General features: G+C 41.1%; 1 protein-coding gene across 10 annotated transcripts in view; it reads right to left on the reverse strand.

Annotated features, from left to right (window-relative positions):
* ARHGEF7 (Rho guanine nucleotide exchange factor 7) overlaps positions 1 to 14,669 on the reverse strand; it is a 93,949-nt gene extending 79,280 nt beyond the window's left edge. For 3 of the 10 annotated variants that reach the window (XR_006414642.1, XM_044429550.1, XM_044429551.1), the window contains exon 1: positions 14,390 to 14,660. Coding sequence is in view for 9 of the 10 variants with exons in the window: in XM_044429550.1 (XP_044285485.1) it covers positions 14,390 to 14,554 (165 nt within the window). In the remaining variant the exon portion in view is untranslated. Of the gene's footprint in view, positions 1 to 14,389 lie in introns of all 10 variants that reach the window. The other 7 variants (XM_044429545.1, XM_044429546.1, XM_044429549.1 and 4 more) reach the window with 5 other exon arrangements.
* Between the last annotated feature and the right edge of the window lie 2,934 nt (positions 14,670 to 17,603).

A 17,603-nucleotide genomic window follows, 5' to 3' on the forward strand; every position in this document is an offset into this window, starting at 1 on the left:
TTGCTAAGCTGAAAGCTGTAAAATAGGGAAACATGTCCCTTTGAAACTAATGTCATTTATTATGTTATTAGAATAGCCTGCCTCCTTTTTTTTAACTTACTCGAAGCAGTTTACATTATTCCGCTCCTGCTACTCTGCATCTCACAACCACCACCTTAAACTCATTCCCTCGAAACTGACCCGAGCCCCTTCTTAGACTAATCTCCTAAATTTTGAAGTGCAGACCATCATGATGGTTCCTATAGCAAAGGCATCTTGCCATTTACCCTTTCCAATTCCTAGCAGCCCCTGCATGACTAATGGTCAGGAATGATTAAGAATTATGGCCCAACACCATCTGGAGGACCACAGATTCTATCTGCCTGTAAAACTAGATGATGGGTTACAGTGTGTCCTGTCCATCTTTTAAAAAAAAATGTTAACAGGGTGGATGGGACTTTCTACCATATGTGGTGGACTTGTGAAAAAATTAAAATATTTTGAGGTTGATACATGAGGAAATACAAAACATCTTTAAACCTAAGTTTCCTATAAGTCCTAAGAATAGGCTTTTGAATATAATACCAGAGGTTTTTCAAAGAATATGTCAGTTATTTAAATATATGACAACTGCAGCAAGAATTACAATTGCTTCTAAATGGAAATTATCAGAATCCCCAACAATTGAAGAATGGAAAAATAAGCTGGCAGAATAGGCAGTGATAGCAAAATTAACTAATTATGCAAATTGAAGACTAGTTGAAGAATTTAATGACAAATGAAAATTCTATTATATTCAGTACAATTAATTGGGTGCAAAAGGGAGTTCTTTAAAAAGTAGTTGAGGATTTATAATTGACATAAAGTAGTTGGAAAATTTGTTGGTGTACAGAATAATAACTCCCTCTTTTCTGAACTTTCATAGAGCGCTGAATGATAGAGATATTTTTGGCCTCTTTGAAACTTGTGCACTTGAATGTATTGGTTGTACTTGTTTAAAATCCCTTGGCAACTTTATTCTATTTTACATATACTGTTCTTCTTTTTGTATTCTGTTTATGTTAAGAAACTAAAGTTCTTAATGAGAAAAAAAAACGTTGAGATGAGACAGAAATGTATGCACAGGATTTCAAAAATAGATTATGACTCTAAATGATCAAATCCTCTTGGTTTGCAGGCAAAACCACTGTCTGTACTGTGATACATAGTAGCAGTTGCATTTTGAATGAATGAATAAATGAAAAGCCAAATATTCTTGCCCTGTCAATAATATTCTGCAGAAAATAATGGCAAAATTTCAAATGTTTCCAAGTGCTGCCTTGGAATATTTGAGATTTTCTGGAGATTGCTACAAATTAAAAGAAATTAGTTGAGGAAAAAACACTTGTGAAGAAACTTAAAAGATATTACATAAAACCTTTACAACATGAGAGGAAACTTGGGATGTTGCCCTTTTACACAGTGAAAATTCTTCTCATTGATTATTTAAAACATGGACACACTAGAATAGAAATAAATAGCCAGTGTTTATCTTGAGAGGTAGTCAATACAGTGCCACCCTGTAAATAATTTTTTAAATCAGAAGAGTGCCAACACAGACAATCATATAATTCTTTTTCTGTGCCTGATGTATGGGCAAGTTAATAGATGAGCAAGCTAATAGATGAGAACTTGTTGCAGAATGGACTGTGATGAAGGATCTAGAAACACTTTCATAGGGACAGTAAGGACAACTGTGGAGGTACATACCTGTGAATAGTCCTACCGAGATCACTGAAGACTACTCTACATGTCTGAGTTCTTAAAAGCTCTGTAACAATAATTATAAATAAAAATAGTATACTTCTTGTCCCCACAGTTGTGAAGAATAACTTGAAAGTGTTTGGGCAGTTTCAGCTTAATGACTTGAGACTGAGTGCCAAGTCATAAAGCCATTATGTTAAGTCAGTTATGGCACAAGGCCACCAATGGCTGTCCTTTTTTTATGGATTCAGCTGTCCTGTGAGCAGTTAAGTTCACAGTTAGCTATCTCCTATTCAAATTCAGATTCTCAAGTAAGTTTTGCGCAACACTCTCATCTCCTATTGGCGCACTCAGAAGACTAGTTATCATGTACCTCCCCTCAAAAATTGCACTCCTAATGGTTACATATTACTATCTGTATTGGAGACAATATACCTCTCAACTGCAGCCCCTAACTAACATGAACGAGAAGGTCCTATTGTGCTCATCTTCTGCCTGTTTCTCATGGGCATCCAGTAGGTCACTGCGTGAACTAGACAGACCTTTAGTCTGATCTAGCACACCTTATCACCATTTCAGTATACTAATGAAGCACATTTTGCTCTAAGAATGCCCTAGATGTCAGGGCTGAAAGCTATTTCCCTCCACCTAATCTTACCCAGATCAGTTTAGTCCTTTACCACTCTGACAGCATTCGGCTGCCCTTCTTTGCCTCCAGTAAAAATAAATCTATATTCCGCACAAAGAGATGTCTGGTTTCTATGAACAACAGATCAGATGTCAAAGCTGTTACTAGTCTGTTCCATTCAGAATAGATGTAAGTAACTACAGGTTTGAATTATTTCTCATGGCAGAAAAGAAATAAATCCCCATACATACATACATACATACATACATACATACACACACACACACACACACACACACACACACACATATATATATATATATATATATATATATATATATATAAAACAAAAAACAAAAAAACAGCATGTCAGGAGGAAAGCCAGAAAAAAAATCCCCTAAGTCTGGTTTACTATATTCAACAAGGGTTTTGTTTTGTTTTTGTTAGAGTAGAAGTCCAATCAGTCTTAAAGTGACAATTCAGATAAAGCTAAGATTGCCTTTTCAACAGGTTGAGTGGTGTGGGAAGTAAGAGTATGGAAAGTCTATGCAGAAAGGAGAGCCTGAGAGAAAAATATTATTTACTTTGTGACGTATGAGACAATGAAATATCAAAGCAGATATATCAGACAGGACTGAATGGTGGAAGAAAATTTTGAGGTAGAGCTGAGTGATCAGAGGTGAGGAACCACGTTGCCTCTCTGGACCAATGTGAACCATCAGATTAAAGTGGTGGAAGAACTCACCCCAAGAGCTACTTCTGTGACATCACCCAGACCCACTTCTTTCTTTTCCTATGCAGATAGGGAAACATGCCTGTCTCTGCACAGAAAAAAGTACTCAGGCAGCAACTAACAGCATAATCAGCATGGCCCTACATATATAAGAGTTACTTTTCATGAGCATGTGAGAATTAGTTGTACCCACCTTTCCGTTAAATAACTCACACTTTATCCTTTCCAACATCTAGGTTAGGCTAAGGGACAGTGCATTGCCCCAAGCCACTTAGTGACCTTCATAACTGAGTGAAGGAGTGAATCTGAGTTTCCCATGCTTAAGCCCAAGCTTTGAGTTCAGACCTGAACAACTTGCCACTTGCCAAGCTGACCACAGCATGTGGCACCCCAACAGGTGATTGCTGAACACCGTTTTCGCTACACAGGACCACATTAAAAGGGTAGAAGATGCACTCCAAGATATCTGGAGCACATGAGGCTGGGAAAGGCTAGCTTAGCACATCACAATTTATATACGCTTATGCCTCTCATGCTGACAGACAGACTCCCAAATGGTCTGCAGCAGGTATCAGCTGACAGATGAAATCTGGCCCCATAAGTCATAGTGGGCATCTGGACCTTCAGGAGCAAGTATCAGTTCCCTGCTCCCTGAGCCATCAGGACACCTGGTGTTAAAATTAATTTGGTACATGTTCCAGGAATGTTTGTATGACCTTTGTTCAAAGAGTTTACATTTTAAATACTTAATATGCATTATTATTTCCTGAACAGACCAAACACAGCTGTCCTCTACAGATTATTCCTGTCAGAAGCACACACAGCCTACACAGGAGGCTGCACATAGTGACTGCTGTTAGAGAAAAAGGCTGTATGTGTGTAAATATGCAAGCCATGGCTCATATTCCCAGTGTAAACCCTAGAATGCCTTTGAAGAACTATCACAGTACATGTGTTAGGAGCAGATGAAACTACTCCATACTGATTCAAGCCACGGGTCCACCTAGCCTACTACTGTTGACGGATAGCAGCTTTCCAGTGTTTTAGGCAGAAGATCTTCCAGTCCTTCTTGGAGATACCAAGGAATGACCCTGAGATCTTCTGCATGTGAGACGCATGCGCTACCAGAGAGCTGCAGACCATTCCCACATACTGGTGATTCCCTGCCCCAAAAGTGCATCTATACCCCTTAACCTTCCTCTCTAGCACTTAAAATAGATAAGTGTTTTGGCACCTTAAAGACTAACACATTAATTCTGGTGTAAACCAACATAACACAGCTAGATAACACTAGACTTAATCTTCAGAGCTGTACAAATTAAAAAGCAGCACCGATACATTGGGGAGGGGGGGGCATGTTCAGGACCAGCCTATGCAGTCATCTACATTAAGAGATCATACTATTCCCGGCCTTCAGGGGGCAGCCAAGTGGGCAGAAAGGCTGTATGTTTCAGTGCTTTCCACCGAAGAACACCTCTGCATAAAGAGATAACAGCCTGTTTGGGAAGTAAGGCTGGACCATTCTTCCCAATAGCCTTATTTCTTTAGCTCAGATCCTTTAAATATATTATTCCCCACCTGTTCCCTTAAGGGATAAATATCCAAGAGAAAATTTACCACTTGTTTGGTCTGTATAATGGTCCTTTCTAGGCTGAAAACCAATTGTTCTGTTTCCCCACAGGTTAACCAAAGCAAAACTAATGGGATGTGCTTGGGTAGTGACAGCTGTTAAGGGATGAAAAGCAAGAAGCCTCCAGCATAGGCAGAGCTCAGGGTACTGACTCCACGTATACCAGAGCTGTTGGCCAAAGGAGGAAACCTTAAGCCCTGCAAGAGAAGTAGGGACTTTGTCCTAACAACCCTCCATAGCAAGTCTTCATAGTTGTGTTAAGGAACCAAGCTGGTTCTACTGAGGGATATAAAGATTCACAGATGAGCTGGCATTCTTAGTCAGAACAACTCATAGCTGGGGAGGCTATCTGCTCCAGATTTTGTCACCTCCAGATTTCTAGCTTCCACACTGCCCTTGGCTGACTTAAGCACCTGACAGTTATCAATCCCTAAACTCCTTTCAGCCTCTGAGTCACTAGTCTCTAGAAAGAACTGGTGGTTGTGGTTTGCCTCTCTTTGATCATGCAATGAGTGATCATACAAAGAGCAGGCAACTTTTCTTCTGATAAGGCTCCTATGTCTTTTATAGCTGAAGCAAATGTTCAGCAGCCGAAACCTTTCCTGGCATTAAAATGTAGTGTTTGGTAAAAAGCTCTACCAGCTGAGTTTTAGTTTGTCACATTGCTAATAAAAATATACCTCCCCCCTCCAAAAAAAAAATACAACCCACAACAGCTGAGTATAAAACTGGCAACAACTCTTTTTTCATATAGTCATGCACCATTCTACAAATGACCTAAGTCAGGTAATAAAGGAAAGCAGCCAACAATACAGTCCCATGCAGGTTTACTAAGAAATTAAGTCCACTCGGATCAGCATTAACAATCCAATTCATCTCATGTTTGGAATGGAGAGAACCGTGTGTGCATTCAGTAAATATAGGGTAACATGGATTGTTTTCAAATGCTTAAAACTTTATTGGGAAGCCCAAAACATGTGCTGAAGGAAGACGTGTGTTTAGCTAACCTACATTCTCCCATCCATGCCGCCCTGGTATGTAAAACAGAGGGAACCATGGCACATTAATGTCACTGCACCATCTTCTCTGGTTCACGGGCTACTACTATTTACAGGGAAACATAAATGCAATCCTATCATGCGATGTTCTTATGCTCTTTCTTCAGACTACATGCTGGTGGGAAGATGCAGGTTGGTGGCAACCACTCATCTTCTCATAACAATGCCTGGGACACGCTCTCTCTAGGAAACTTTGCAAGACTTTAATCCATAGGATTTCTCACTTTCCCCACCTTCTACTTCTTCTTAAACTACGGAGCCCTTAAGATAAAGTCCAGTCAAGCACAAAGACACCTACGTGCATAAATGTTGTCTCTGGACCAAGCCCTGTGACCATGTTTACACACAAAACCTTCTAACTAGTAGTCTGCTGAGGCCATTTTATATTTTATAAAGGCTTATTTTATATTGTATTTTTGTATTTTTAATCTAATGTTCATATTTTTTAATTTATTATTATAATTACTTTTAATTTATTATTGTAAGCCGCCCCGAGGCTTCGGCAAATGGGGCAGCATAAAAATGTTTTAAATAAATAAATAAATAAATAGTGACAGCTCCTTAAAAGGAGAGGTTTTATTTGTCAAATGTCCAAGGGATTAATTCAGAACAGAAACTTGCACTCCATTCCTTCTCTGCAGGATAGCCCCCAAGCTGTTTGCATCTTTATTATGCCTTGCCCTCAACAGAAGCTTGCATATGGTTCATGTGTGGTTGCCCATTGAGACAGCTTGCAAAGACAGCAGGACCAGATTCAAAAACAGAACTCAGTGATGCTTGAACTTCTCTGGTCAAGGAAAAAAAATAAAGACAAAACTTTTGAAAAGCAAATTGCCAGTGTTTCTAGGAGGCATCTTGTCATTGTTATGGGGGACTTCAATTTTGCTGATATCTGCTGGGAGACAAATTCTGCCAAACATGGCCCCTCCAAGAGATTCCTAGCATGTGTTGCTGATAAATTCCTCAACAGAAAGTGGAGGAAGGAACAAGAGGAATGGCTGTCCTTGACTTGGTACTAACCAACAGGGAAGACCTAGTGGACAAAGTGACAGGAACTGGGGAAAGAGACTGTGCCATACTTGACTGTAAAGGAAGCAAAAGTCCGATGTAGCCAAACATGTACCCTGGACTTTAGGAAAGCCAATTTTAATAGAGCAATGGTAAGTAGGTCCCATGGCAAGTGACTCTAATGAGGAAAAGGAGTCCAAAATGGTGGGGATTTTTTTTTAAAAGGGAAATTCTAAAGGCACAATCATCCACAATTCCAACAAGAAAAAGGGGTGAGAGAGAACAGAAGAAGCTCATGTGGCTTCACAAAAAGCTTACAGATTATCTCAATACAAAAAAGGTCATGTATAGGCAGTGGAAGCAAGACCAGGCTACAAAGGGAGAATACAGGCAGTTCGCATGGAATTGCAGGGACGCCTTCAGGAAGGCTAAAACTAGGAATGAACTGAGGTCAGCATCAGGGATGGAGAACAGGCAGCCTCTGGGCTGCAGCCAGCCCAATCACGCATCTAGCCTGCAGTATCCTTCTTGTTAATTAACTGATCAGTGGGAAAACACAAAGCAGCAACAGAAAGGAGGAGGTGTTGCAGTTAAAACCAGCACCAAAATGGCACACAGAAACTAACTAGCTGAATGATCAAGTTTATTCTCAGAAACAGCCTTTTGTACAATCTTCTAAAAAGCCACTTGTCCAATCACCTGCAACAAATGAAAATCACCTCCAAGAAAGCAGTCTGGGAAGATTTTGAAAAGTGAAAACTGCATTTGCATGTTCATTTTTCCTTCCAGATCATTAAGGTGCCACTAATGACTAACATAGGTAAGTATTTGTAAGGAAAAATATGCAGAATCACAGCTTCAAGCAGTAAGGTTTTTTTTCTCTAAATCTTAGGCCACCATCCAATATAGATGCTCACAACCCTCTGAACTTGGTGGATTACAACCAACCAATGGATGACAAGAGGAACACAAAGTCTATGCTCTCCTTACCCTTCAAAACATTTAGGCAGCCTAAATACTTTTCTCTCCTGCTGATGAGAAACTGAAGCACTGGCAGGACTCCTCATAGGATTGCAGTGCCTCACACCTCCACTCCAGGGCCCCCAGAAGGCCTTCCCCATGCCAGCTGCAAAGAAGGCCTTCCATCTTCCAAGGCCAGCCAACATGGAAAACTGCACCAGCTGTAAAAGCAGGGCCTGCTGAGGTCAGAGTCCCAGCTCAGAAGGCATTTACCAAGTCAGAACTGGGATCCTGGCCTACCCTATGAGCCCCCAGTCCATATCAGGAGGGTATAGGATTGCACCCTTAAGGATTGCACAGTACACCACAATAATATTCCAGGATTCTGAAGTTAGGTATTTACAATGTCTAAAGCTGGTCAAGCTGGTTTGATAAAGAAAAGCCTGGCTGGAGAAAGGCCTCTTTAATTTAAGCCATTTGTGCATTTCCAGATCCCACAACCATTATAACTTTTTATGAAGTGTTGCTGTAATAGCCCAGCTATGAGCATCATTCTAATTTACAACATGTGGCTGCAGGATTGTAATGTGAAGCCACAGTTTTCAATTTAGCTATTGGTACAATCATTGTGGCAGTACATATGGTGTCCAGGCTTTGGAAGAGCCAGCCCAGGAGCATTTCTCATTAAAAAAATAAAGCTTAAGATGAAGCTCTATTATTACTTCTCCTCCTCCAACTTTCAAATAAATTATTTTAGTGACAAGAATGTGCAACCCATTCAAAATATGTTGCTTTCCAGTTTGTAATTTGATGTGGAAATACTATATTATTTTTTTGTTTTACAACAGTAAAAGATAAATTACTTTTACTTTATAATGATTTAAATTTCTCTTACATATATGACACTGATGCTAAAATTCTAAATCATGGGTCTTTATATGAATGGTGCATTTCATCAGGCACATCCCTGAAAAGAACATTTCAGCATCACAAGCTATTTTTAATGATATACTATAATTAAATCATATTAATGAAAAGACATCTCTCCAACACAATAAATGCTGACATGTGTAAGTGTGGTTGCAGGAATCGTGCATCCAAAAAATATATATGTTGACATGGTATCAGAATGTGTAAAACTATCCAAGCTGATAAACTGTTGCCTAAGCATTTATCCCATCCTAACTAGGAAAGTCTGGTTTCCAGTTTTGGAAGAGGCCAGGATGCTAAATCCACTTCCAACTGTAGTTTATCCTGCTTTATTCCAAAGCTGTTAACCATTACTTCTCACCTTGGATGAAATAAGAAAGAATAGTCAATTAGTGACTTCCTGGCTTTATCACAGTTTGAGCAGAGCAGCAATATACCAAGGCAAAAGGCTTGCTTCCATCTTGGCTTATTAAACTGCAATATGATGGTCTTCATACGGTCAATGTTACGTAAAGGTTTGTAGTCATGCTAATTATAACAAAAAATGGCTCATTCTGAAATATTTGGCTGCTATCCAAAAAGTTTGTTGTGCTTAATTGTTTTCATTTAACACTACCACATCTAGCAGGACAACCTCCTTCTCTATCTGAAATCACACGAAGGAAGCTAGCATGACTCCAGCTCATCCTTTTTCTTGGGCTCTATATATCTGTTGAGCTATCTTTATTTTGATTTTTTTCTCCCACCCTCCCTTAGGAAGTTCTTCTACCAAATGCTAGCAAGAAATATAAGGGACAAAAGTGATGCTGGAAATAATTTAAAAGCTTAAAGTCCATTTCAGATAAATCAGTATGAATGCATACCCTGAATCTAGTATTTCTCAAAGCAGCCCCCAATAAATAGGACAGGCAACTCTTGAAAATAGCAAGATCCTTCTTGTTCCAATCAAATCAACGATCAGCTCTGCTCCCACTAATATGAAGCCATATGGATAAGTTCACAGTGAGATTTGTCCATGAGAAAAAAAATGTTAGCTTGCTCTTTGGAGCAGCAAACTAAAACTCCTACTCAGAACTTTTAACCATTGGACTTTCAACTATTGGAACAGACATGAAGGACATCATGGTAAAAACTGCAGCTTTTTAATGAAGTTCTGACTTTCCTGCAATAAAATGAAGGAGTGAAGACTTCATCACAGACACCAGCCAGGATATGGTTAATATACTGCATTCATGTTACTTCCTCACTAGTTCTTTTCTCTGGAATTGCCACCTTTTGTTCAATTATGCTTTACAGAGCAACCAGATGACAATGCTGACAGCCAGTCGAATACCAATCTTTACTGTCCTATTTCTGTTGAGAGCCGATTTGTAGCAACATTTCCCTCAATAAAATGCAAATGTATTTAGTGTGGACAAGCAAAGCACTACTGAGGCTTGGTTCTTGTGCCTTTAATTAAAATATCCTGTTTGAAGGGCCCACCCGTTTTATGGCTTCTTCTTGCCTTGCCTGGAGTTAGTGATGAACTGCTTCATAACAGTTTCTGGAATAGCTTCTCGATTGCCCTACTGGGAGAAGCGAAGTTTCTATTTCTGTTTTCTTCATTTTTTCTTTGAATTTATATAAATAACCACACTCCCTGAACTGGGGATGTCAAAGTCAAGCCATCTGAAAGGCCAAACGTTCTGTCCAGTAGATGTTTGGGCACTACACCCACATCTTCCACTGAAACTTTCCCCATTTTGAATAGGAGTTCATAGTTAAAAAATATTATCCTATCCCAATTTGCTTTTCACATTGCACCTCCCCAAACGCTGTCACCAATATTATTGCTGCCCCCAGTTACCAATTCATCCCTGAGCTGGGCTGAAGTTATCTTCGCAAATTCCCAGTTCTGCAAGAGTGGAAAACATGTGAACATATTGCTGGTCTCAAATTGTCATCAACCCCAACCAGCAAGGATGATGGAAACAGTAGCTGGAAACAGGGTGGATAAAAATCAATGTGTTTTTTTAAATAAAAAATTGGATTTTAAAAATTAAATTGCTTTTTTAAATAAAATGCTTTTTAAGGAAGAATCTAAAGATAGTTTTCTGTTTTAGACACATCGTAGTCCAAAGGTTATTCATCATGAAATATGGATGGGATGAACGTTCATGCAATGTTTAAATTTTTTGCTAAACGAATTCTATTAATCCATTCACAATGCCATGCTCTTCCAAAGGTTTTGTAAGATTATTGGGCGGTTTATCTATCTAGAACATCTTATTACAGATGCTTAGTTTTGCAGTTCTCAAAGCTGTGAATTTGTGTCTGCAAAGATCACATGCCTCTTCTTCACAGCAAAAATATTATAAAATAAACCAACAGAGCTGAGAAAAAGACCTTAGTCCCATTGTTACTTTATAAATCTACGTGCACAGAATCAGCCCCTTACCTCTTAAGTGCCAAGTTGCAAAAAAAAAAAAATCAATGAAGAGAAGGAGATTGTTGGGAGTGGAATAGATCTGCACAAGAAGCTAAGTGTGAGGAGGGAGGGACAAGCAGTAAAAATGAACCTCAACCCTCTTGAGCAGAAAACTCCACAAGTGCCTTGTGTATAGCCTGAGCTTTATATTATTCTTTCATTATTCATATGGAGATGAAAACCTACAATGACAGCAGGCAAAAAAAAAAAGAGAACAAGTTTGGAAATATTTTAATGAAGTTCCTATAGGTAAGGCAGGCATGCTTGCAAATTATGTAGAAAAACCATGGGTTAAATCTAATCTTACTAACTAGTGATTTAAATCAAATCCATCCTGGTTGGAATGGGATGTTTTTACTTATTGTTATAACCTGCATGACACTGACTTGGAGAGCTACAGATTCTGCACCCCCGATCTAAATCTCCTCTTTACAATCATCTGCTTGCCCTCCGTAACTCTCTTGGATGTCTGAATAGTTCTGTCCTTACCACTATTATCTTGCTAACCCAAACATTCCCACCATCTTTCTCCACAGGATCCTCACACTAGTCATTCAATTGCTCTTCCTTGGCTGCTAAGCCAAGCAAATCAGCTCCAGCCATTCCTCTGTATTCTCCTCACCCTTTGACACTACTGATTTAAAAAGAATGGAAGCACAATCAGCTCAGTTCAGACAGCATGGTAATTCACACTCAAGTTAGCTGAGTACAGGTTGAGGATGGGTTGTTGTTGACATGGAAGTTAGCATGTTGCTTGCATGCAGCCAAGGTAACAAACAATGGTGAACAATCCACAGTTCACAACTGTACACACCACACCATGGGTACTCTTCATTGGTTGTTTGAGGTTGACAACCTATGGTTTGTTAAAGCAGCTGGATTCCAACAAAATGGTAACCCTCATTATAGCAACAATCCACATTTCAGTTACAACCATGTTGTTGAATAACAATCTGAAACCAGTCAGTGTCCACTATTTTTCCATAAGCCGTTTGCCCTAGAGGTTGAGGAATTTGGGGGGATCGTGGCAAGAGACACATGCTGAATTGTGAACCTCAACTATCCTGATAAAGGAGCCTACCTTTTGACAGTCCTGGTGTAACCAGGTCAACCACTGGGTATGAACTGATTAAACCCTTTTTCAAAAATTGGCCATACAGGCCCAGTTTCAAGCTCAATGCCTCTGACTTCTTCAACCCCTCAGAGTGCCATAAAAGTTAGTGGGTAGATGGGACAGGAAACAAAAGTCAAATCTGCATGCTTTTAGGTTGCAACTATGAGTATTGACTCCACAGCCAACATCCACTACACCCTCTAGAGGCCAGTACTATGCAAATAATTATCAGAACGCATAACCCTCTATGAACTAGTAAGTAAAACTTCCTGAAAGGGTACCCTTTCCAGAAAAAAAGTATTTTCCTCATGTTGCATTCACAACAATGATGATTTTCCTGACATTGGGAAAAATGCTGTAACTGTTCTTTCTCACTTTCTCTTCCACCAATCAACCAGAATAAAAGCAAAGCTTTAGTCAATATGTAGGTCAAAGTTCACAGTAATTTACTCTGTAGGGAAAAATCAATAAAAGAGCACCAATTTTTCCAAATTTTGGTTACAGTCAAACCTATAATCAGAGAAATGAAAATCCAATATGCCAATCTGAATAAACTGTTTTCAGACACAGGCTAAAGCAGCCTTTCTCACCTGCAAAATATATGGGACAACCTTTTCTTCTATCAAAACAATGTCTCAATAAGCAGAATTTTATGGGGCTTTTTAAAGATAACTTTGGAAATGGAAAACAAATTTAAGGGCTTGGCTTTCCATTTAAACACCATTTCATCCAGAGGTAATCAAGTACTGAGACCCTAACCTTAGACACACACCACAGAAAAACACAACAAATCACAAATGCTTCCTTGCAAACTAGGTCAGCCGACTGCAATATGAGCAACAGGAAGTCTTCCCAGTAAGAGAGTTATTTAATAGCAGCAAGGGTATTATGATAAAGTTACAAGTATGAGACTATCTGACTTACCTAAAGCTAGAATACTAAGCCTGCTTGCAAAGCTGCACAAAAGAAAATTATATTATTATATCTATCTCAGGCAGATTTTGTGAAACAATATTCTATAAAAAACTCCACAGCCTGAGTCTGTGCTTTCTAGCCTAATTGTCTCCCCTCTGTACAGCCTCAAACTCGTCTTTCGATTTTTGAAGAGGTCCTTAAAATCCACGCAAAACTATGAGCTGTATTAATCCATGCAAAGTGCAAATTTCATCAGACGACTTTAATTTTCTCCATGTCTAGCAGAACCCAACAGCTATCTTAACGCCCTTCTCAGCAGGAAGATATAAGATGCAAAGCACATAACAAAAAACTTTAAAAAGCCTTCTAATTCAGAGCAGAACCTTAAACATAAGAGAACTACCTTCCGCGCGCGCACGTGTGCGTGCGCGGCGCTCTTGCCATGTATAGTCAATTTTTACACGACTTGCAAAGAGATTCATAGCCGTTTTATCCTTAATGTTTACTAATGCAAGATGTGTAAACCCTCCAGAGTTCCTGCCCCTTTAAGGGGGAATCTAGACGCCCAGTTGCCTAGCCTGGCTCCAAACTCTGCTCCTGAATTTACCCCTCTGCACACCCCACCCTCCGTTTCCATCCGCTCCCCTCCTCCCTCCAAATCCTTGACAATGGCGCCACTGCAGCTAGCTGGGAAGGATGTCCAGCACGCCGCTGGCTGGGGGAAGGCAGCAGCCTGCTTAAGGAACAGGCCGCACGTTTCCTGCGTTTGCAAGGGTGGGGAAAGAGGGGGGGCACCATTGGACAAAGGAAAGCGCGCCGATCGCCTCGAATCCCGGCTCGGCTCACTGTCCAGCATGCCCAGGGTGAGGGCTGAGCCCATGTGTGCTGTGCGCGCCTCTCCCTCTCCGCCCTCCCTCTCCGCCACCGCGCAAAGCGTGGAAGGGCTGAGCTCTCGCTCCTTGCCCGCCCGGGTGACTGTTGCGCCTTGTGCTGGGAAAGTAACTGGTGTCGCTGCATTATTCAGCACCCAGCCAAGGCATTTTTTCGCCGCATTCGGTTACATGAGCTCCGCTGTGCACGCAGGAGAGGGCAGCATGATGTGTGTGCGCTCTGGCAGCGGCGCTGCCAGTGAAACCCAAGTCAAATCCGCTTCCCTTGCGGCGCCGATGGGGAAAGGAGAGAAGAGGAGGTTTAAAGGGAAATCGAGGAATAGAAGGCACTTACTTTATCTATGGTGCCCGGCAGCAGGCGATCCAACAGCCTGCACAGCACCACCCCGTCTTTCAGAGAGGCTTGCAAGAATCCCTCCGGGTCCGAGATGCTCTTTTTGGGCGACTCTAGCACCCCCAGGGTGATCAGCCATGTAACGGTTTGCTCCGCTGAATTCATGGCTGCTGCCAGGAAGAGGCTCTTTTAATCCCAGCGAAGTGAGCCAGAGCGAGAAATTTGCACCGACGGAGGATCGGGTCTTAGGGTCGTCGTCGTCGTCTAAATAAACCTCTCCTGCTTGCTTTCCCGGATTTACCCCTCGACCACCCCACCCTCCCCCGCTTTTCCCTTTTTATTTTTGCGTGTGGTTTCACATTGAGGCAGCCGAGTCTGGAGTCGCCGCTTCTGCCTCTGTTGCCGCCGCCGCCGCCGCTCCCCCCTCCCCTTTCCCCATGTAGTTGCGGATGATGACGATTCGTTTTACGAAATCCAGTAGGTCCAGTTTCTCCCTCCCGTGCGTTTTGGCAGATTGTCAAATGCCTCTTCATTATATACACATGAACCTGCAGTGCCTCCTCCTCTCCCCCCACCCCGCCTGCTGTCTCTCCATGACATCATTGAAGCAGCAGCGAGCGGAGGAGGGGGAGAAGAATAGGCACCCCTTCCTTCTCTGCAAACAGACCTTGCAGAAAGTCAGCACCCCTTCGCCGATGCATTTTGAGGAAAGGTATGGGTGATACAGACGCACGCGCGCACCGTCCTCTTCCTGTTAGAAATATTCCATATGTAAACCTGTATTAAGAAGCAGTCCGCTTGCACGCTCTTGGAAATGCCAACGCTTGATCCAGCGCGAAACCTGGATGAGCAAAGGAGCTGGTGGGCGCGTTCACACGCCCATGTTTGCACGGGACTGCTCTTCTTGATCATGCAATTTCTGACTTTTATACGTATGTGCCGCTGACTTTAGGCATACGCAACAACCCTAATAGCTAAAACAGGTATGTATATAAATAAATAAATCACATGACTAAGCTTTCCAGGTGGGCAACATCTGAAACACCATTTTAAACTCTCCTTTGGCACTAAGGCGGGAGGAGCAGGGAGAACAGCTAGCCATTAGAAGAATTGACTCCTGGCTGCATTGGGTCTTTCGATCTTCGTTATTATTCCAGGGAAGGGAACCAGACAAAATTACACTTGTGATTGAAAATTCGAACGATATGGGTCACCAGAAGCGGTTTCCAAGCAGCTGCAAAGCGATCTCTTAGATTCGGCTTGGGGGGAAAAAAGCGAACTGGGTCACTGGACAAAGAAGGAAAGGGGGACAAGCTGGGGGGAGGAGGGATAATATTTCAGCTGCCGGGCCTTTTTTTCTGGCGCGCGCGGGCTGAAAATGTATCCTAAATTTCGTAGTGATCAAGTGCTGCTGGCGCTCTCATCTAATCCGAAAGGCTTCTGTGCAGTGTGCGTGTGTATGCTACAAGGCGGGGTGATACGATTCCGACACCTGAGCTGGGTTTGGGATCGCACTGCTCAAGAACAGCTTGGGATATCTTCCATGCCTGCATCGGACTGGAAGCGCAACGTGCTGTACTCAGTCGGTTCTGATCGGGCCGCGTTGGTTGAACGAGTTGTGCGCCCCCCAGCGGCGGGTTCGTTTATACACAGCAAGAGTGAGCTCATCAAATCAAAATAGCAGCGCCGCCTTAACTAACGGTTTTGTAAGAACATGGAATAAAGGGTGGGTTTCTCTTTCTTCTGTTTTTTCCCCTGATGACTAGGGATACAAATGAACCTTCTTGCCACAATCAATATTTCTCTGCGTAATTGATCTAAGAATCGATTTTTTAACAATGACATTTCTAAAGGAAGGGAGAGTATCAAAGATCCCCCACTATTTTTCATAAAAAATATTGGATCACGTTGTCAAATCAATCTCATATAAGATTTGTGTTCTAAAGGTATAGGAATATATTCTTAACTTACAAATTTAATAAAAGATCACATGGTTCCTTAAAATTAATTAAAACACTTCCTTACTCTCCTTTCAAATAAGGTAAGATTTCTACAAACATGGAAATCAGAGGGCAGGAAGTCAGATCTTATCAGAACTTTAAAATCTGATTATTCTTTTTCTCTGCATATAGATTCTAAATATGTAGAACCCAACATGACTATGTCCCTCTTTGCTTAAACCAGTGATGATTTAAATTAGATGGTAATATATACTGTTCACAAATAATCTTGCATGGATTTTTAAGAACCTGGATAATTTGTTATTTTCCTCTCTTTGTTTTGGTATTCCATCAGCAGTGCTTTTAATAGGAAACAATTTTGGCAAGAAAAGTTAAAAAGAGAAGTCAGTTGACACTAGGGCTTAAAATAAAGAGAACCTAGAAAGCCAGGAACTTTCACCTTGCTTTATACCCAAAGACTCTTTAAGGAAAAAGTGGGAAGTGACAGGCCTTCAATAGTTTTTCCTTCACAATTAAACTAGCCAACACTTTTTGACATAGCTCCATTTTTGCTTACCTAATCAACCATAGAGATGACCAGAATCTGTGCTTACAAAATCTGTTTTGGTTTTTACTGAGATTCACCAACTAGAACCTGGTGCAGAAAAAAATAAGGCATACCTGTGTACCTGACTTTCTTATGGTATGCTAATGTGACTCTCTACCCTCTAACAGGAAGCTGACAAGTCCTGGAACAGCTCCAGAAGTGAGCCAAAACATTAGTTTTCAAGTGGAGCTCTGCTGACCTGTTCTATTCAGAAAAGTAGCATTTCAGCTTGTTTTTGGCTGCTTTAGGAAGTGATGGCTTCCCAGTGTATCAGCCAAATATCCAGCTGGTGCTCAAGCAGAGCTGGATATTGCCCCATTCATTTAGAATTACATGATTCTGAGCCCTATTTGGCATATCAGAACTGAATGGAGCTCATAATCATTCCACCACACAGAAATTCATTTCTGGGCTACCCCAAGTTTCCTTTATTCTGGGAGTGTAACTGAAGGATGGGGATAATTTTGTAGCCACTCCTTAAAAATTGGGAAGTCCAAAAATCCTTGCTGATCCACTGAGAATCTCTCTGCAAAGATTTGCCAGTAGATCAAGATCTACTTTCTGCTCACCTGTCACAGAATTTCCACGGCTGTGGGGACAATCTTTAAGATTCCTATTGAAGTCACATGTTGGTTTTTTAATGTGCTGGAATCACTGTGTGGGTTAA

Source organism: Varanus komodoensis, unplaced genomic scaffold, assembly GCF_004798865.1.
Source record: "Varanus komodoensis strain SLA01 unplaced genomic scaffold, ASM479886v1 scaffold2, whole genome shotgun sequence".
Lineage (NCBI taxonomy): Eukaryota > Metazoa > Chordata > Lepidosauria > Squamata > Varanidae > Varanus > Varanus komodoensis.